Raw genomic sequence first — 21,515 nt, forward strand, 5'->3', positions numbered from 1 at the left:
GATTTTTAGCATGTTCATGTTCATCAGTCTGTTTTGTTTATTTGTTTGGTGCCGCACTGGGTTCAAGGCAATAGCAAATAAAGCAATAATGTCTTTACCATGCAGCCGGAGGTAACACAGCTTGTAGTTTGGAAACGCCTCCGTCCACTGGGACTAGAAACTGCACATTGTTAAGTGCCATTGGCGTTGACATAGCCTCGCCGTTATATTTGTAGTCTATCCTCAGGTCTGTGCTGTTGGGTTCACATCGCCAGCTCATGGCCAGATTCATGGGAGCGGACACAGGACCCTGCACTGAGACCTGGAAAAGGTACCGGTACATGAAATGTATACTGGCTCACATTTTTGCTTTTTTTACTCACGTGGTTTCGTGTTTGCTGAATTTTGCAAGCTCACCTGATACTTCAGCATGTCCACATTATAGTAAGTTGCCTGCGGCTTCTGCTCAGACACTTTCTTTAGATGAGATATCAGGTTTGGCATGTTCACCCAGAAGTCCTTGGCATCAGCCTTGGCTTGCGTGGCGGTGTCGCTAAGGAAGAGGCACACAGGAAAACAAAACACAACAAACTTCTCAAACTTATCTTGAAAACAAACATACTTTGGCTTCGGGCTGAGTTGAACAAACAAGTCAGCAGTGGAGTTACATGCAGAAAATAATCAAGCAACCTATTAGGCTTCACACAATAATATGCAATTCCTGAAAAAGAGAAAACATTTTATGCTGTTACAGTGTGTTACAGGGTGAAAAGAAATAATGTATGCGACATATTTTGAAGTGCACTATGCCTTTTGGGGGGGGGGGGCGACTCAAAAATCAATCTCTGGCAGTGTTAAAATAACAAGCATAACAGAGACGTCCCGATTATCAAAGGCAAAATGTGCCATCCATGCTTTTTAATCTACATGCTCAATAAGAAAAGATATTTGATAAAAAAAAAAAGCGAGGTACAACCACACAAATTAATTCTGTAGATCGCCAGGTTTACGGAGACTCTAACGACATGTCAGGGGATTAATCTTGACTCTGCATTTGGGGAAGAACTTCAATTCGGGAGTGTACAACAGTGTCATTACCAGCAGAGCAGCTGGGGGTTAGGCAGCACATGCTCCAGTCGATTGTAGTTGGTTATGCTGAAGGTTAGCACAGCGGGGGACGGGTTATTGGCAAAGTGCCGTGTGATTCCCGCTGGAAACGACAAAACCATCTCACCTATGATCTTCACCACACATCTGAGGGAGAGAGCAGAGAGAGTTGAATGAAAAACTGCACCCGGACAAAGACAACGTAGAGCGGTGAAGGACCGTATGAGTTCAAGTCAAGTCCGTTTTATTGTTAAATACAGTATACTCTATGTGCAACATACAGCACAGATGAAATTACTTTCCTCTCTCAACCACAGTGCAAACATGTAGTGCATTGAAACACACACAGCTAAAAATAATGGCAGCAACCTGCGCTGCATAAAATACATAATGACATAAATATGTAAATATGAACAAACAAACATGAAATAGCAACAACAGACAACCAAGGGCCCTTGTGATTATTGCGGGTTAAAGCTTAGGTAGTGAATTGTTTAATTGCAATAATTGGATGTCAGATGCTGAAGGAGGCAGGGGTAAAGGGGGGGGGGGGGGGTGTAGGCAGAACATGGAGGGAGTTGAATCTGCTGACCACCTGGTGGAATAAACTGTGCTTGAGCCTGCTGGTTCTAGCACTGAGACATCGCAGTCTCCTCCCCGATGGCAGCAGGAATATAAGGGAACGTCTCATGCACTGCAACAACTAGGTTTGGGAATCCCTGGCACGAGGCTGAGTCGACACATATAGGTATATAGTTTCATGGATTGTGATTCACTTAAAAAAAACAACAACAACAAAAAAACGATTTTAAGGCTGTAGCATTTCAATCAGATACAAGGCAGAAACACTGCGAGAGTTAAAACAAAGCATTCCTTGCCATTGATGGCGATGCATGCCAAATATGTACTGCAACTCGGAGGGTTGGCAGCGAGTGAGCATTTGTATGGCACGTGCACATACATTTTGGGGGGGTCGGGGCAGGTGTTCAAGGCAAAAAAAAAAAAAAAAAAAAAAAAGGCCATTCGTCACCAAAATTGTTCATATATTCAGATAATACACTCGTACAGTATATGCATATTTTATTTTTGTTGACACAATCAACATAGTCAATAAAAGGGGGGGTGTTCAAATGGCAGCTTTCTGTGGGATACAAAAATGAGACCAAGATTAATCATACAATCTTTTTTTCCACCAACCTGCACCACTCAATTGAAAAACAGTGAGAGGGGAAGTAAAAAAGAAATACTTGCGCTAACATGGTTGCACAAGTTCATAGTCCTTACAAATGGGGTTGTGGCTGTGGAGATCACATTCAAATGCATTTTAAAGGAGCTGCCATCATTTGAAGTACTTCTGATTTAAATGATCTAAATGACATATGCAGTATAAAGCACTCGCTTGACTTACTTGCCGGGGTCGGCCCCTTTGAAGAAGGCATTGACTGTTTCAGTGAATGCAGCAGCCACAGGGAGCGTGTCCTGAGCCCCCATGGTGAGAGGGCTCGGCCCTCTGGAGCAGCCTAACATAACACACAAACACACACACGTTCTATGTTGTAACACACAAATATATTCTTACTTCCATCTAATTTTCTATGGTGTAAATGATTTCTTTCATTAGCTTTGTATATACACACACACAGATACAGTATATATATATGGCATCTATCTATCTATCAATATGTATATGTGCAGGATTTTTTTAAATCAAGTTTAAAAAAGAAAATAAACGTGTGGCTAAAATAAGGGACAAAATATTAAAGTGCAAGTTAGGAAAAAAAACATTAAATCAATCATATTATATTGTACACATCATATTAACCAATTTCTCTCTGCTCTTTGACTGTGAATGAAATCATTTTAAACATTTGACCATGTTGACGTTAACAAAGAGGTTGGCATAAAGATGTGCAAGCTTTTTTTTAATGTAGTGTTTGAATCAGATTCAAAGACCAGTAAGTGCAAAGATGAACCCAAAAAGATAAAACAGCGAAAGGAAACGGTAGAAGACATTTTAAGTATGATGTACAAGGAACGATGATCCATTGGAGGGAAAGGAAACAACATGACGATGAGCAATGTCAGGACGGCAAGATGAGAAAAATGAGACCACCGTGAGCATTAGTTCTGGGCTCTGAAGATGTTAGTTTGGTGCTGGCAGGAATAGAAGATGGAAGGATGGACGGATTTTTTTTCTCATGAAGAGGAAAAGTAGAGAAGGGAGCAGAGTAGGGGCAGGCCAGGAAACAAGCTTGCACAAATGCGCCTCAAAGAGTGTGTGTGTGAACACCACAATTCGCCCTGTTGCATATAAAACTTACCTTCAAAGGTTAAATAAAACTTCCCTCTGTCAAACCATACAAGGGATGGCTGGTCATTCTCTGTGTGGGGTCAGGTTGAAGAACAGAAGTGGGGATGGGACATCGGGTGGAAGAGGAGGGGGATGAACAGGAAGGAAGGAATTGAAAGAAGTGGGTGAAAGGGGAAGGAGAGAAGGATAGTAGCGTGAGTCTCACATGGCAGGTCTGTCACATCACTGTGAGGTGAAACAAATTGGTGGGTGTGGGGGAGAGAGGACAACGGCAAACCCAGACACAGTCATGATGGAACACAATGAGACGATATGGAAGTGAGCAATGGTTTTTTTTTTTTTTTTGCTGCAAATCTGCTCGGGTGAGTGCCACCGCTAAAGTACAATGTGAAAACATCTATACTGCTACATTTTATAATCCCACTGTTATTTCTAATCTGAACCACTTGTATTGGTTTTCAAACATCATGTGCATTGCATTTTCCAATAGTTCCTGTTCTAAACAGAGTTGGTCTTCTCAAATGGCATGCAATGTCCACATACTCCCTGCAGGAGGCAGCCATGAGACTACATTGTGCAGGAAAAGCATTGACTGGCTGGAGCAAAACTTTGGAATCTTGACCAGAAAGCAAACTACAGTCATCCCTCGCTATTTCGCGGTTCGTTTATCGCGGCTTCAGTGTATCACGGATTTTTTCAAACATATTCATAAAAAATAAATGAATACAATTTTAAGTCTGCAAAAGGTCCGCGACAAGCAGCCAAAGTCAGCAAAACAACAGTGAGTCACATAGAGCAACATATACAGTACTACATATATATATATATATATATATATATATATACACACTAACCTAACTTATACATGTTTAAATCTATTAGTATACAGCATTAAGTAATGTTAATTACTTCAAAATTTACTTCTACATGCATGTATGCCATTAAATTTGGCCTTATACATATTTTTTTATACTCATACACATTACCTATGGGGGGGGGGGGGGGTTTCGCTACTTCACGGATTTTCGTTTATTGCGGGTGGTTTTGGTCCCCACTAACTGCGATAAACGAGGGATTACTGTACTACATTGAAAATAATTATATTTCCCCAGAGCATTTTGATATGTTGATGATGTGTTTAACAACGAGAGGGTTAGCACGCCATTGTTATAAGACATTGTGGCTGATCATGACAGACATTGAGAGCTGGAAAGCAGCACCTCATCACGATAACAACATGGCAGGTGTTCAGATTTCCAAGGTCTATATTTTTACTGGAGTGGCAGGTTAGAAAGAAACGGGGGTCAGGGTTCAGGTGATAGCTGGCAATAATAGCAGTCCAGATTGTTCCATTTTATCATGCTCCAAAAGTGATTCCGAGAGGATGGCATGACTACTAAACAGCTACTCCCTTCCTAATTTGGTGCAATTCTCCTGCTTCAAACAGCTAATAGCCCAACTGTTCTGACAGTGTGAGTGAGTGAGTGAGAGAGAGAGAGAGTTGAGAGCAGCAAAAGCAAAAATACACACACACGCACACGCACGCACACATACACACACACACACATGCAAAGGCATCCTTGAGTGGCTGCACAACACTCAGCGAGCACAAAATACAATGTGTGTCGGTGGAAAAAAAGAGACGAGTTTCCATGGTGAAATGGTGAGACAGCCAATAGTGCACAGTCATAAACCAGAGAGAAAAGTCTCAAAGACAAATGGATAATGAAGCCACCCAGATTTGGGTGAATGGTATGCACAATTGAAGATCAATGAGCCATGACATAAGTGACAAATGGTACATGTGGGCAAAATCTATTTCAAATGCATGTGACAGTGATGGCAAAAGAATGCAGAATTTGTGAAGAAAAAGGGGATGTGGAAAATCAAGAGGCTATCACAAAGACTGCAATTGTGCTGACAGATCTGTGATGACAACAATAAACCAAAAAAGAAAAAATATGTAAATGGTACATTAAAAAAGCAGAAAAAGGGGGTCGTCTTCCCGACACTTTTTCGTAAAACCTCAATAGGTCTCGTCAAATATAAAGGCAATGACAGACGTGGTAGTTCTGTGCATGTGTATTAAAGGGAATTAAAATGCAAATGAATGAGTTGTGGTGAAAAAAAAAACACTGGTTGATATACTGGGCTATCTTAACTGCACACCACTCAATCGCCTTTGTACCTCCCGAGTTTGTTTCACTTTCAACTTTAATTATGTGAATGCTGAGAGGCAGGCAGCACAACATAAATGGCTTCAAGTCACAATCCAAATGTTATGTGTTTGCCCAATCCACCTTATTCCTGAGTACTCTCATGTGCAAACGATTATGGGAGCAACTTGGGGTAAGAATTTTGTTACAGCACGTTTCATTCACTGAGCAGTTTACTTGTACCCCCCCCCTTTTTTTTTCTCAGTGATCAGAAACCCTCATTGAATTGAAACATATCTTGCACGGCCTGGGAACCTGTTGAGCTGTTGGCGGTTGTACTGGCATGCAAGAAGAAGTTGAATCTGTGACTACAAGTGCAATATTTTAAACTGGCTGCCCGGACAAGGACAAGAGAATTTTGTTTTTGCTTGTTTCCAGCGCCTTCGCAAAGATGAGGATTACAGAAAACAAGTGTGCCACAGGAACATCAGGTATTGTTTTTATGTGCGTGGGAGACACCAGATTTGAGTCTTGGTCAATGTCTAAAATTATTAAAATTGCCACAATTTTTTTGATTTTATGGACAGCAAAGCGGTTTTGTCATTAAGCTGTAATGAGAACCTATGGTGGTGGGTGGGGGGGATGTGATGCTCATTAAATTCAAAAAATTTGAGCAAATATTGTGGTTGTGGTTGACACAAGTAGGGATGATAGCATAAATAGTGGTCAAGATCAATTGCAGTTTTATGACATCTTGTGATGTGAAGCTTGTTTACACATTTAGTCACGGCCATGAGGTTACCATTGAGTGGGAAGTTGGAGGTTTTACTGTGTAGGTATTGATTACGCCTCAGAGCTTTTGAGATTGCTCATTGGCTAGCATCTAAAGCAACAGGGTTCGGAAAGTAGGTAAGCATATGACTGTACCTTGTCGCTGGCTTCTTTTTTTACATCAACCTCCTACCCCGCTCTGTTAACAGGAAGCGGGATTTCAAATGTTTTCTCTTCTAAGCTGCAACAACTGTCGTTCCGATGTTGTTAAAGTCCGCTACGCATACAGAGTTCTGCATTTCTCATTTCAGGCAGCCTGCTCCACTCACGTGCGCAACCACAAATGACTGATAAATATTCAGTATGAAGGCAGACTCGGACAGTTGGATTGGTCCACTGTGACGTGTTTGGTAATTTCATTGGTCAGATGTGACGAGACTATGGGTCAAACTATTGACGACTGAATGCTCGTCAATGAAAAATCATAAATAAACAGTGTCACGTTAAAAGCCGCAGGTTTTAAAGTTTTGGGGGAAAATAGTAGCATTGTATCATCCAGAAATGATGATACAGCTTCCCATTTAAGCTTGGCAAGAGCATCTCTCAGCATCCACACACAAAATAGAGATTTGCAGTCAGGTTAATGCATCGTTGATTACCAATATGTCTTTACAATTACCCAACCATACAAGGAATGTGCTAAGACCCTATGTCACTGTACTGTTACCTATATATGTTTGACTGACATTTACAGGCAAAGCAACCAACTGAATTTCGATCATGTGCACTGTAGGTGAAGAATATTGAACAAAGCGACTGACCCCCTTACTCCGTGAGGATGTTTATTATAAATGTAAATGAATCATAGTGCCTCTGAAATGAAGGCAGCTTGTCTATGTAAGCATCGTCTTCTGACAAGCCAAAGGACAAATAAAAGTTGGGTAACACAAGAGAGCAAATCAAACCAATATGGCAACACAAAATATTACAACACACACACAAAAAAACTCACTTAAATGATAAATCCAGTACACTGAAATGGTAAAACACCAGAATACAAACTAAGAATCTTTGACATTCCTGGCTATGTATCATACTGTCAAGCCCAGTCATTTTTAGATTCCGCTGAATAAAACAAATTCTAAACAAAATTACACCCAAAATCTATACAGATTGCAATTCACATTCTAAACAGTCTTGATGTAGTTAATGTTAGTTAATGTTATATTTATGATTACCCATGCCTATCTGTGTAAAGCTGAAAAACAACATTTGAAATGAGACCGCCGTTCTATTTTAAAAGGCTGATTACTTTCCACTCTTGGGCTGCACTATGCTCGTGTTGTAGGGCAAAGTTTAACACTCGCATCTTTAATATATACAGTATGTATACAGTGTGTGTATATATATATATATATATATATACAGTGATCCCTCGCTACTTCGTGGTTCGTTTATTGTGGGTTCAGTGCATCGCGGATATTTTCAAACATATAAAAGATATATACAGTATATTTTTTACATATACATGGAGTACAATACTGTATATGTTGCTCTATGTGACTCGCTGTTGTTTTGGAGCGACTTAAAAAATATACTGTATATATACAGTATATATATATATATATATATATATATATATATATATATATATATATATATATAATATTTTTTTTACCTGTTTATGTTAATTGGACGCTACTTTGCGGATTTTCGTTTATCGCGGGTGGTTTTGGTCCCCATTAACCGCGATAAACGAGGGATTACTGTATATATATATATATATATATATATATATATACACACACACACTGTATATATATACAGTATATATATACTGTGTGGAGTTTGCATGTTCTCCCCGGGCCTGCGCGGGTTTTCTCCGGGTACTCCAGTTTCCTCCCGCATTCCAAAAACATGCATGGCAGGCTGATTGACCACACTAAATTGTCCCGAGGTGTGAGTGTGAGCCCGGATGGTTGCTCGTCTCTGTGTGCCCTGCGATTGGCTGGCAACCGATTCAGGGTGTACACCGCCTGCAGCTTGAAGACAGCATGGATAGGCTTCAGCATGCCCGTGACTCTCGTGAGTATAAGCGGATTAGGTGATGGATGGTTGGATGGATGGATGGATGGATGGATGGATGGATAGATGAACCCATGAAGAGCTTTAGTATAAAACAATGACGTAATATAAAACATGTCTGAGACTGAGCAACACACATTTTGAATTGTTCAATTTGTGGGTCATCAAATTAAGAGCTTAAAAAAAAGACAAAGAAACAAGATACAACTTTAGTTTATCTTGACAGTAAAACCAATTGGCACTGATTTGGTGGATTGGCCCATATCATCTGAATGTAAATATATTTCATAACACACATACAAATATATGAACCATGTACTGTATAAGCCACACATCTGTATGCACATTTCTATATTAATTTGAGGCCATCTCCATGCTAGCTGTTTGTTTGTTTTTTTCCCATGTACTGCCAAAGTATTGGATTGGAACTATCGGCAGATCCTTAAAACCAAAGACTTGTATTCCGGTACCAAAAAAGTGCGGGACATCCATAATTTATATTAATAGTAGGTCAAACAATAGTAATAAGCACACGTCTGATGTGAGGATTTGAATGATCTAATCACATGACTGAATGTTCAAGCTTAGATTTTTAAATGAATATGCTCAGCTCTTAAAGTTCTCAGCCAAGTGATGGTGTACAAACCTGACACTGAGAGGTCTTTACTGACTGTGGGAGTCGTGGCAGCACTCAGGGAGTTGGTAGAGGAGATGGAAGAGGTGCTCTCTGCCCGGGCCAAGGGAGCAATGGGAGGGGGGCTAGCTCCATGAACCGGTGGACTAAATGGACGATTCTGAAACAACATGAATATAAAATAAATGGTGAATAGTAAACCAGCCCTTTTCTTTTAAGGTGAATTGGTGTGCTCGGAAAACCCAGTCCTGAAATGAGTGAACTACCATTTTTTTGCGGACCGTAAGTCAGACTTTTTTTTTTCTCCATAGTCTGGCTGGTCTTATAACATACTCGGGTGCGACTTGTATAGAGTGTATTAAAATTAGAACTCAGACCAGCACCCCAAAATCTCTGTTCCCTAACCGTGTTGACTTTCTGTGCATAACCATCACCTCATTTCGAAACACAGGCGGTACTGCACCAAAAGTATTTGTCAAGGTAGTGTATCATGGCTATGTTTTACCATCGGTGGCCACCTTCTTAATAGCATGCTGAAGAAGGTAATGCACCAAACGTACATGCTAACTAACAAAACAAAGTAGAAGAAATGGAAGTAGATGACGAAGAACTGTAATCACGGCAACTATTGTGTGACGGAAATCTGTTGCCGCCATGAGCACGTGACAGAATATCGATCCATATATAAAGCGGCTTTTGAGAAAATTGAATGCTTTTAGGTGCGCCTTATAGTGCGGAAAATACGGTAATGATTTTGTTTGACACTGACTGTAAGACTGAATGGAAGACAAATTATTTTATAGTTTGCATTCAGATAAATTGTTATGAAATATGCAGTTTCTCTAAATGAATTGTGACAGAGGCTCAAGGGGTGTAACAATACTTCATCCATGTGAAAATGGCAGAAAAGTCACAACCAGGTATTAAAATCTTCCCCTAGAGGTGGGGGTGGCCAAAGAGTGACAAGGCCACCACGTACAATAGCTTTGCCTCTGGTGCTCCCCTACCATTAATTTCCATATGCAGCCTATCTTATAAAGTAATCAACACCTTGGGCTTGGACTGTTTCCTTTCCTTGTACTGTCTGACGCACTGGGCTCCAGCACTGCCTTTTTGGGGCACTCTGAATAACCGAATAGCACATTTGAACAATGCTCAGAGTTAACGAATACTCAGAGGGAAGCAGCGTGTGCTTGGACTGCATTTCCAAATGCACCCACGGCGAGGTAACGAGACCTCAACTTTGCAGATGGAAAATGTGCTTTAAATGCCTCAATTCACTCATACAACTGCTTTCACCAATCTGTTCTAAGCTAACACTGGTGGTATAAAACAATATTGGAATCTACTTACAGTATCTCCTACACTTGGTTTTCCTGGTGGAAGTTTGGGTCGTGAAGGCGGGCGGGGTGGAGGAGGAGGTGGAGTGGCGTTCACGGTTGAAGGAGCGTTAGGCAAAACTGGAGAAGAGGAACCTTTAAAACATGTTATGTGTTGTACGTGGGGGGGGGGGGGGAGAAAAGAAAAGAAGAACACCACTTTTAATTCATAGAGTTTTGGAAACACAGCAACATCTTCTGACCCTGCTGCCGAGCAGACAGCATCTACAAGGCAAATTGTAGGGTATTGAAGGCCCAATTTTCGTCAACTCACCGCTTTTCATACCAGCCGTCCCTGATGTTGGACCTGGAGATGAGACCACCGTCCGGTACGTTGGGGGAGGGGGCGGTGGAGGTGTAGTTCGGTTCCCCTGGCTTGCGTCTTTGGGTGAAGTGACGATTTCACCGTCATCCTCTTTGGGTCGGGGTTCATCTGTATTCTCTGTCTGGATTGGTGGAAAAGGGAATGTTGCTGTTTCCTTCTCGGGTAAAGTCACTGATGGAGGCGTCACTGATGGAGGCGTGCTTGCTTTGGGAGCTGTTTGGATGCTGGCCGGTGAATCAACCGGTGGACTAGTTGAAGTTGGAAGATAGGCTGCAAGCTCGGTGGTTGAAGGGAGTGACGGAGCGGTGGGCGAAAGATTTCGGTCCTTGGGTGTATAAGACCCTGAGGGGACAGAGGGTGGCTCCTCTGATGGTGGTGGGGAACTTGGTAGAGGGGAACTCTGAACTTCTTTTGCAGAAGGTGGTTTTGGGTGATGAGATCCTGCGTCTTCTGCAGGAGGTGGTGATACAGGTAAAGGTGGGGCAGGAGATTCAGGAGGAGGGGGGGAGCCTGATAATGGAGGTGCCGATTCCTCTGGAGGAGGGGGGGAAAGAGGAAGTGGAAGTGCAAGCTCCTTCGGTAGAAGTGGCTGTTTGGGAGACTGCTCATTGAAGCACACCCACGTGTCACCTGCATCCTCATTTGCAGGAGGAGCCTGCTCTGGTCCAAATAGGTTATCCAAGTCAGCTATGGATGTCTTTCTTGTTGAGTTCTCAGCTTCTGTCGATACATCTGAGACAGACAACCACTCTTTTAATCACAGACTGTTTGAAGAGGTGATTCAGGAAGATAAAGCATCCCTGACACAGAAGGAAGCAAGAAGAAACATCTTAATCTTCATCTTAATTATTGACAACCCTGATTATGACTTTTAACTTCATTTTTTTTCTGAATAACAGGACTTAAATGAAGAAAAAAAAAGTACCGGCGGTCAGGGGGTATTTAATTGCAAGCATAACTAACACTAAAATATAATTGCCATTGTTATTTAACAATTAATTTGTTTTGCAGTTTCACAAAAAGTAGTCAAATATGATTATTTCTTGACTAAAACAGTCATAGGAATTTACTTCCTTGAAAAAAGTTGTAATAGTTGAATGTAACGCTTTATACAGTATATTCTGACTGTTGAATGAAGTCCGGCTTGCTGTCAACTTTAGATGAATAAAGCTGAATTCAAACCTGAATTTCTCATTCCTGTTTAAAAAGGCAAATGTTAACACTTTACTGAGGAAAAAAAAACAATCCATACTAACTCGCTGCCTGTATATGCTTCCCGGGTAAGTTCTCCTATTACTGACAAGATAAATACATTTGGTCAGCACTGCATACAGAGAATATGACTAAAGAGGAAAAAAGATATCCTGATGTAATGGTGAGAGTTAAATACTAAAGTGTGTTACCAGTATCATCTCTAGAGGTAGAGTCAGTTGTCAGTGGAGATGCTGGAACATTCTTGGGTGGAAGTGGTGGTGGAGCTGCAGATATTGTCAGTGAAACAATTAACACAGACTCTGAATATCTAATAAAAAAAACGGCATCATGTCAGTTTGAAGGCGAGGATGTGATCTGATTTTCTATGTTAAAGTTTCCCCAAAAATGAAGATTAAATGACACCCACAATTAATTAGGCAATGTCCACTTCATGAAAAAGAAGGAAAGAAAAGAAAACCATTTATTTTTTTGGTTATCACCGGAACTTTCATTTAGATTTAGGCTGTCACCATTTTGTGTAGCCTCTCAAGACGTCATTTTACTGTGTTCATGAATTTGTTCAATGTGTTCATTTTGTAAAATGTATTATAAAACCCAGCCACAACAAAGTTGGGATGGTGTGTAAAATGTAAAAAACAGAATACAATGATTTGCAAGTCTGTTTTCAATACATTAAATTAAATTGAATATTTAACAAAGACCATGATTTCCAAAGATAATTTAAAACGTGGACTCATCAGACCACAGCACACTTTTCCTCTTTGTCTCAGTCCATCTCAGATGAGCTTGGACCCAGAGAAGTCAGGGGCATTTTTTTTGGAGCTGCTGAAATTTGATTTCTATTGTAGCTTTAAATTGCATTTATCGATGTAGCGACAAACTGAGTTAATTGCCGTCTGAGGGATCAAAGGCCAAGGGCATTCAATGTTAGTTTTCAGCTTTGCTGCTTATGTAGAGAGATTTCTCCAGATTCTAAATAAATAAACATTGTTTAATTAATAATAGCCTTATATGTGTGGACATCACCTAAAGCACAACAACAACAATAAAAGGACCAGGAAACATTAACCACGCAACATATAGCTCATCCATTAACCACCACGCTCAAGCATAAGGAAGACACCGGGAAAGGTGGGTCCTCCACCTTTCCATAGCACTGCATATGAAAGAAAAAAAATCCAACCAACAATGAGTCATTTTGTGATCAAATGAAAAGGTCGACATCTTGTGAGTGGTATGGCCGTATATAGCATTCTTGTTTTATGATGAGGGGGGCTTGTGAGATGTGTGTACAGTCACCAGGGAAATGAAGAGGCATGGCAAATTAGCAGAAAATTCTAAACTTACTTCCTGTGGGGAAGGCTCTTTTCAAAGAGGACTCAGGCTCTGACACAGAAGCCCCCCACACATCAGACTCAGACAGAACCGCTTGGTTCAGGAAGGAGGCAGAACACCAAAACATGAGAGTTAAAGGCTCTCAGATAAAAATACAGATACATTTTGTGCACAAACAGAACTACAAATGGAATGACAATTCAATGTTTTCTAGCATTGTTTCAAATTGTGATGCAAAAAAGTTCATCCGAGACAGTAAGGGTGCAAAACATGCAGTTGTAGTTGACACCGGCAGAGCACTGTTCCACACATAAGTCCGATTCATTTCAAGAATAAATCCTTGAAATGTGGGAGTTATGCAACAGTTAAGAACTCCACTGCATCGATAAATCCAACAGGATTGAATACGAGCGGCTGACAACAGACTCTGCATATAAACAAGCTACACGGTGCAAATAACAAAGCCCCTGAGTGCCACTTTAAATTGAGACCACAGCAAAGACATCGGGACATTGGGAAGAAGGACATTTGAATATCAGTGTGATCAGGGAGGAAATAGATATTAAGAGAACAGGATTTGCCTGAGATAGAGTTTATGCTGCATGCACTGAATTATATTTTTTGGGCAAAAAAAATAGGAACAAGTTTGCACATGCACACATATTTGGATCCATAAAAATTGCATGGCTACATAACAGTCAAGTGAAATATAAATTAAACAAGAGTAAAAAGATGAAACTACCTTCTATTTTCTGGTCTCCAAAAGCCGTTTCCAAAGGAGGCCCAAACAAATTTGTCGTGATTTCAGAGGCTGGTGTCTGCTGGCTGCTGCAAGGAGGAAAAAAACAAAAACAAAAAAACCCCCCAAAAACATCCACACTATGTCATTTTGTCATTTCGGACAAACCGGGTATATATTGCAACTGACAATGATTACACTGTGCTTCCAATATCAGCTGCGCCATGATTAACATTGCATTTTGTATCAAAGATACTAGAACTATATCTTTTAATGCTCAAACACAGTCGCGCTAACGGATAATATCTGCCTGTGTTGCACACTTGCACAGTATAATATACTGTATACTAGGCAGGGGCAGGTGGCCCTCTGGGGAAGGCGGGGTTTACCCCGGTGGGCCACGGCCCGTCTGGTGGTCCGATACCAAATAAAAGAAGCATCAGAAAAACAACTGGGAAAGACGTGTGGCACGATGCCCAGCACGCCCCCCTCAGATCTATGAGGACCACGATCCGCCTCCTCAATTTTCACCACATAAAACAACAAAATTTCTCTGGTAAAACAGAGGCCATTGAGGCTCCAACTCCTGGTGAGTTAGGTACACAAGAATGTTGGAATTTGTACTTCTGAGACAAATTTTAATCACCCCACTTCCCGAAGTCTTCCAACTCAAGGATGCAGACAGATACAGAATTAATCCTTTCTGCTACTCACACTCATTAAACAGCTAGTTAGGAGTTACACGTTTTACTGCACATTTGTAAGGTTGAGAAGTGCTGGGATAATGTAACTCTGGCATTACAGTGTTGTGACCTCTAAATTACGACTCTTGGTGGAATTTAAACACACTATCATGGCAGACACAAATCTCTCGCTCAATGTGAAAAAAATGAAATGAAACAATTTCATTAATCTGATTCTTTACTTTCTCAGTTTAGTTGAGCTCAGCTGCGAGCCACAAGAAACACTGTCGCCTCCATCAGCGTCGGGGCCACCGCACAGAGGCGCCATTGACAAGGTGGTGCGCTCCGTGGCAGAATGGCTGGGCCACAAAGGTCGGGGAGGAGAGTGACGCAGGCGCCCCCGCTAATTACAAGAACTGCACTCAATGTAATGGTCAATTCTTAACGGTTTATTTTTAATCGTTTCTACGCCAGTCCGAAAAAATATGTCTTTACATGAAACCGGTCCATGATGCAAAAAAGGTTTGGGACCGATGCAGTATACAGCTACAAGGTCATAAGCCGCTTGTGAGAGAACTGAGATGTACATACCTGGGAGCTTGTGGCGCAAGAACAGGTGTGGGGGCCACAGTGGGAACAACACGTCTTGGTCTGACAATCTCCTCACCTTGACACATTTGTGCAAGATACACATGAAGTCTTTCATTGCATTCTATCAGCTTTGTAAAAGTGAGCTGAACGGGAAGTTGAGAGAAACTGATACTTACTGGAGGTGTTCCTTTTCAACCCCTAAAACAACACGAAAATTAAGTTTAAATATGTGAATCCACAAAAGCCTACAGTGAAGTCATTAAATACACCAAAATATAATTAATGACTCACTGCGCTCTTAAAAAACTGTTACTTTTGGCTCATAAATTTGCACCTTCTGCAGTACAAATAAATGAATAAAACTGCAATGTTCCAAAAGGGAAGGTTTTGTGTGTGTCTGTGTGTGGGGGGGGGGGGGGGGGGATAATAATAATGATAATAATAGTAATAATAATAATAAAAAAACCATCAAGAGGGATTATCAAGGAATAAACCTCTACACATCTCACAGCCAGACAAATGGACGATAGCATTAATGTGCAAAATGCTATTTCCATTTACATTCACATTCATAATATGTATTTTCCTAGACTAATTAAGACGAGGCGAAAATGTAGTCAATAAAGACTGGGCTAACATGTTTGGCCATTTTATCTCACAAACAAAAATGAGACTGAAATGTTATGATTTTGTCAAATCCTGACTCCTCCTCCTAATCCGCTGTTAACACACAGTGACACACCCCCTTTCAAATTTGCAGCGCATGCGAGCCAGCATAGCGTGCACAGACAAGTGGGAAAGCCCGGAGGTGGATTCACGGTGAAAGGTGAAAGGTTCGGCTGCCACAATTGGTTGGGGAGTGCAGTGTCATGCAATGGCCCATGTTCGCAACAGAGTTCGAAGGTTCGGGTGAATTTCACCAAAATACGTAATACGAACCTCCCGTTCAAGGCAGCTCGGCGGTGATAAACGAGCATCTAAAAAGGAAGCTCGTTGCGGATGATGCCTGATTTCATTTCTGATATGGGGACAATCGTGTGTGGACGCTAGCATTAGCATACACAGGCTAACGTGTTTGTTGTATTTAACGCGACGTCCTGTTGCACGCCAACATTCTGTAGGGTCTACTATGGATTAAGGAGGCATTAGTTAATGCAAATAATCTAGGAGCTGCAAGCAAACTATAGTTAAAAACAATTACCTGGGCAGCTACACATGCATGCAAACTAAAAACTAAAACAAACTAAACCAATGCATCTAAAGCAGTGGTTCTTAACCTGGGTTAGATCGAACCCCAGGGATTCGGTGAATCAGTCTCAGGGGTTCGACGGAGCCTTTGCCTTGGAGGTTAAGACACACCCGACTCAACATGTCAATTAGTTATGACACGCCCGCGGCATATGATCACATTACATTGCTTGTGTTTGTTTGTTTTTTCTTCTTTCTACCCACATTCTTGCTGCTGGAGGCTGTAAATTTCCCCAGTGTGGGACAAATAAAGGATATCTTGTCCAATCAGTGCTGTGGGAAATTTAGTTCGCTCAGTCGTCAACGAGTGACTGTTGTGATAGTACGTCGCGATTTTTTAAAAAGATTTCTTTTTTAAACTGCTACGTCGAGGAAAAAAATGGTCGGGCGAATATTTACAACATGGATTCTCATGCATCATGGAAAGTGATGAAAGTCAGTGTCTTAGCTGCATGATTTGTCATGCCAAGTTGAGCAATTCAAAACTGAAAGAACACTTTCCATTCATTCACTCATTTTTCTGATCCGCTTATCCTGACATGGGTCGCTGGAGCCTATCCCAGCTGTCTTCGGGCAGTAAGCCGGGGACACCCTGAACCGGTTGCCAGCCAATCGCAGGGCACACAGAGACGAGCAACCATCCGGGCTCACACTCACACTCAGGGACAATTTTGAGTGTTCAATCAGCCTGCCATGCATGTTTTTGGAATGTGGGAGGAAACCGGGGTACCCGGAAAAAACCCACACAGGCCCGTGGAGAACATGCAAACTCACAGGGAGGCTGGAGCCGGAATTACCTCTGCACAGTGAGGTTGACGCCCTAACCACTGAACCACCGGGCCACCCTGAAGGAACACTTCTTCAATCATATTTTTATTTTTCACTAATGAAGGGTTCATTGAATGTGCATATGAACTGGTTGGGTTCAGTACCACTGGTAAATCAACCACTGATCTAGATAAAATAAAATAATATGCCACACATGATTCAAAACAATTTTAACCTACATTTTCACACATGAAATAGCCTAAATGGGGTATAAAAGTAAAGTAAGTAAAATTGTCTTGGTTTTTAATGTCCGGGGTTGTCCACTGCTCAAGGAATTTACATCCCAATGTATTTATGATATAAATTGCTTGCCTTCAACACCACATCACAATGACATTTGATTTAAATAGCATGTCAAAAATGATTGGTAAAATGATTGTCCTGTCTAAAACTAGACAAAAATGATGACAGATTTTGAATACAATTGTTTTCTTGGACTACCGGTAATATAAAGATTAAAATGCTCAATTCATAGTTGACTAAAAGTTGGGGGGAAAAAATATCACAAAGCAGAGATCATTGATTGTGAAAATGTGTTGGAATTAGTGATCAAGTATTTTTCTAACCTGACTAAACTATACCGATCCATGAACCAATTATAGCACGCAATCAAACAATGGGATGTAATAGTTTATCTTAAAAGAAATAATGATATTAATTGCAAATTGGAAGCCTTTCAATGCTAGCTTCGAGAAAAACGACGACTGAGAAAACAAGGTTTGAAATGATGGAAAAAGAAAATACAGTATTTTGTTAGAGAGGCGACAGGGAAGGGGTATTACTGCTGTGCTCTTAAACAGTCACTTATGCAATGTGCATGCATGTATGAAGTCTCCATGAGCACACCAAGGGGGGCAGAGAGAGCACAAGAGGAAAAATAGTGAGAGGGAAAAGCCTGGGAGCAAACCAGAGGATGTGAGAAGTCCACGATGGGCGGTGACTGAGGTAAAACTTCAAAGAACGCAGCTGTCGGAATTTCAATGTTTTTTCCCAGTACTGGGAGCAAGCATGAAGCTGTTCATAGTGGAAAACAAGAACACATGCACTGAGAGAATCTATATGTACAGCATAAGTATTCTGTGTCATCATTGTACACCTTTTATCCATATGTTCTATAATGACAATGAGCGTTTCAATGCATCACTTCAGCCACTGATCCCATCCGTGTACATTCTCTTGTGTTTGTTAGGCACGTGGAGCCATGTGACGTACTGTGTTTACAGTTTGACCAAGGAGCGATGGAGGCAAAGGACACTTACCGGGCTACGTCTCTGTGACCAGCAAAAAGGAAGAGAGAAGAGATACCTGGTCAGAGAGTAACAAATCAGTAACACGGACATCAGGTAAATCAGAGGAAGACAGCTGCAGCAATTTGGTAAGGCAGGTCCCATGTGGGGATGAGTATGACAGGGCAATAAATAAGATCTTAGCCTCAACTCTCCAGGACTTTTATTCTTCTTTTTTTTTTAGTTCAGCATGATGCAAGCAGTCGAAAATGACTGGAGCATAAATCAAACACCTCAATTGGTTCAAATAAATAAATATATAAGTACCTAAGTGTTTCTTTATCCACATTGATTTTTTATATTTTTGTGTGCACTTATCCCCATGAATACTTCAAAACCTGGAAAAATATTTCAAGAGTGTTGACGAGGTGAGAGAATAGTGACAGGAATTTGCAAAGCTTTCTCCTCTCTCTATTTTAATATTCTCATCTCATGAAAGCCTATTTAGACCCAACACTATTTTTGCCATCTAATATGTTTTCCTTCGATGATGCTCGCTATTGCCTTTATCTCTTTAATTTACATTGAAATCTCACCGGTCTTCATGTGTCACGCCATGCTGGCATTCACCATTTTTTTTTTCCCTCTCACCACCTCTCCCTCTTGTGTGTGTGTGTGTGTTCCAGTTGTGCAGTGAGCCATGAGTGATTACAGTGATGCAACAGGGGGAGGGGCATGATGAAAATGATGAATTCCATTGGATGCTGTGACGCAGCGCAACTCCATTTCTCACAACCCATCATTGTGATTCTCACAATGTCAACAGGGAATGCTGACACTCTGACCTGTTAGCTCCACTGGGTAACTGAGGTTGGATGACTTATCCATTGATTTCTTTGGCCCGGCTTCTCCTAGTGGCCCGGAAGTAATGCTTTGTAGCCCAATTTAAGATCAGATAAGAAAACCTTTATTTGGTTCACAATGGAGGAATTCACAATTTACGGCAGCAAAATTTTGAAGGGAAGAAAGTGGAAAAACAAAGTATTTGCATGCACAAAATAAATAAATAAATAACGTTGTATGTTTTTTTTTTAAACATACAATGTTGACCTGCCTTCTAATTTTAAAAATAAATACAACTTTGTGGGCAGGAGAGTGACAGAATGTGCAAACTGTAGTGTATGCTAACAAAATATAAAATAAAATAATAATAATAACAGTAATAATACACATACACACAAAAACCTTTTTCTTCCTCCCCCTGCACCCCTTATGGTGGACTTGGGAGCACTCCACGTTCTACCAGTCGGCCGCTATCAATTGGTTGGGTTCTCCTTCTCTATGTGCTTTCTTTGTAGATGGAAATATGCTGCTTTAAAACAGGGGTCCCCAACCGCCGGTCCGCGGACCGGTACCGGTCCGCAGGGCATTTGGTACCGGGCCACACAGAAAGAACTTGCCTTAATTCCGTTTTATTTATTTCGGAATACGAAAGATGTTTTATTTTGAAAAATTACCGGATTCTCCGTTACATCCGTCTCTGTCACGCTTGACACGCGTCAATACCACGCTTCTGCGTCACGTGAACGATTACGCTAAAAAAAGCCTTTAAAAAATTAGTAAAAAAGCTGCTGGAGATTGCAAATGACGGCAGCCTTAAAAGGACGTTCGAGACAACTGGATTAAAGTTATGTCTGAATATTCTGAGATCGCCACAATAGCACTGTTGCCATTTCCGACATGCTACCTGTGTGAGGCGGGGGGTTTCTGCAGCAACGGCGACTAAAACAAAATTACGACGTAGACTGGATATAAAACACACACTTGAGGTGTCATTGTCTCCTATTACCACGAGATGGGACCGTCTGGATGCAGAAAATCAAGCTCGGAGCTGTGGTGAGTCGTCATTTTCATGCACTTTGAATTTGCATTGTATCGTATTTTGAATGCATTAAATATTACCATCGATCAGAGTGTTGCGGCCAGATTATACGCTCCTTGTGTTTATTGTTATTATATTTCGAAAACGCCACAGTTTTCATGCAGCTCATATCTTATTATTTTGTTGTATTATTTCCGACACACCTTAAATGCCGGTCCCTGAAAATATTGTCTGACATAAACCAGTCCGTGAGGCAAAAAAGGTTGGTGACCCCTGCTTTAAAAGACGTAAATGTAGCAAAACTTGAGCCGAATGTATAGCTTACTTTAGCTCCTCATGCCACGACAGGTGCCTCCTGCACAAATGCCCACAATGACTGTCAGCATAAAAAGCCATTCACACCTGATCTGTTCAACATAGCGACAGTCATATTGGTTGAACCCAGAGGCCCACATGAATTATTGAGATCCAGAGCTCATGTGACGATGGCAACCTAAAACAGCTGACTGACGCACACGTTCTGTGTGCCCACTTTCCTTACTGAATTATTCAGGGTGGCTACCCAAGCTACCCCTTACTGCTTTATAGTGGGAGGACACTCGTGTCCCAACTCCGACTCTTAATTTTGGCCCTCATCAACTAAGCAAATACTTTTTGCACTGTGCTGTTTTAGCAGCGTGTCATCACCATATGGGTGTTGGTGTGGCGGAAATGCTTTGTGTGACAGATGCTACATAAACGGGAGAGTGGTGAGGTCACTGGGATCTCTACCAATGTTGTGTGAACGTCACATCTAAATTAAGACTACAATATTTAGAAGAAAGGAAGTGTTCTAAACTCATTTCGGGGCACGGGATTTGCATTTTAGTCAAGGATTAAAACTGAGAAGGTAAATGTCCTGGATCTGCTCAATTGAGGTTTAAGTTGTGCTACAGGGTTCGTGTCAGATTGTAGCCTATTTGTTGTTGAATTACTGTATTTTTCACACTATAAGGCACACCGATAAGCATTGAATTTTTCA

At 41.1% G+C, this 21,515-nt stretch overlaps 1 protein-coding gene and 1 long non-coding RNA gene across 9 annotated transcripts in view; one reads left to right on the forward strand and one right to left on the reverse strand.

Annotated features, from left to right (window-relative positions):
* sgip1a (SH3GL interacting endocytic adaptor 1a) overlaps nucleotides 1-21,515 on the reverse strand; it is a 49,251-nt gene that overhangs the window by 6,067 nt on the left and 21,669 nt on the right. For 3 of the 7 annotated variants that reach the window (XM_086116602.1, XM_086116601.1, XM_086116605.1), the window contains 14 exons: nucleotides 18,646-18,657; nucleotides 15,487-15,508; nucleotides 15,311-15,386; nucleotides 14,040-14,125; nucleotides 13,310-13,390; nucleotides 12,151-12,225; nucleotides 10,697-11,479; nucleotides 10,397-10,518; nucleotides 9,056-9,203; nucleotides 3,408-3,467; nucleotides 2,495-2,606; nucleotides 1,078-1,233; nucleotides 397-532; nucleotides 99-301 (listed from right to left, as the gene is read on the reverse strand). In XM_086116602.1, the coding sequence (XP_085972728.1) occupies nucleotides 99-301; nucleotides 397-532; nucleotides 1,078-1,233; nucleotides 2,495-2,606; nucleotides 3,408-3,467; nucleotides 9,056-9,203; nucleotides 10,397-10,518; nucleotides 10,697-11,479; nucleotides 12,151-12,225; nucleotides 13,310-13,390; nucleotides 14,040-14,125; nucleotides 15,311-15,386; nucleotides 15,487-15,508; nucleotides 18,646-18,657 (2,072 nt within the window). The remainder of the gene's footprint in view (nucleotides 1-98; nucleotides 302-396; nucleotides 533-1,077; nucleotides 1,234-2,494; nucleotides 2,607-3,407; nucleotides 3,468-9,055; nucleotides 9,204-10,396; nucleotides 10,519-10,696; nucleotides 11,480-12,150; nucleotides 12,226-13,309; nucleotides 13,391-14,039; nucleotides 14,126-15,310; nucleotides 15,387-15,486; nucleotides 15,509-18,645; nucleotides 18,658-21,515) is intronic. The other 4 variants (XM_086116604.1, XM_086116608.1, XM_086116607.1 and 1 more) reach the window with 4 other exon arrangements.
* LOC147202083 (uncharacterized) lies at nucleotides 5,831-19,732 on the forward strand. Of its 2 annotated transcripts, XR_015101468.1 has the most exons (4): nucleotides 5,831-6,044; nucleotides 14,970-15,146; nucleotides 18,576-18,729; nucleotides 19,299-19,732. It is a non-coding gene; the product is annotated as an uncharacterized LOC147202083 (long non-coding RNA). The 2 variants fall into 2 exon arrangements; XR_015101469.1 differs by lacking the exon at nucleotides 14,970-15,146.

Source organism: Hippocampus guttulatus, chromosome 7, assembly GCF_054856545.1.
Source record: "Hippocampus guttulatus isolate MCC_2025c chromosome 7, RoL_Hgut_1.0, whole genome shotgun sequence".
NCBI lineage: Eukaryota > Metazoa > Chordata > Actinopteri > Syngnathiformes > Syngnathidae > Hippocampus > Hippocampus guttulatus.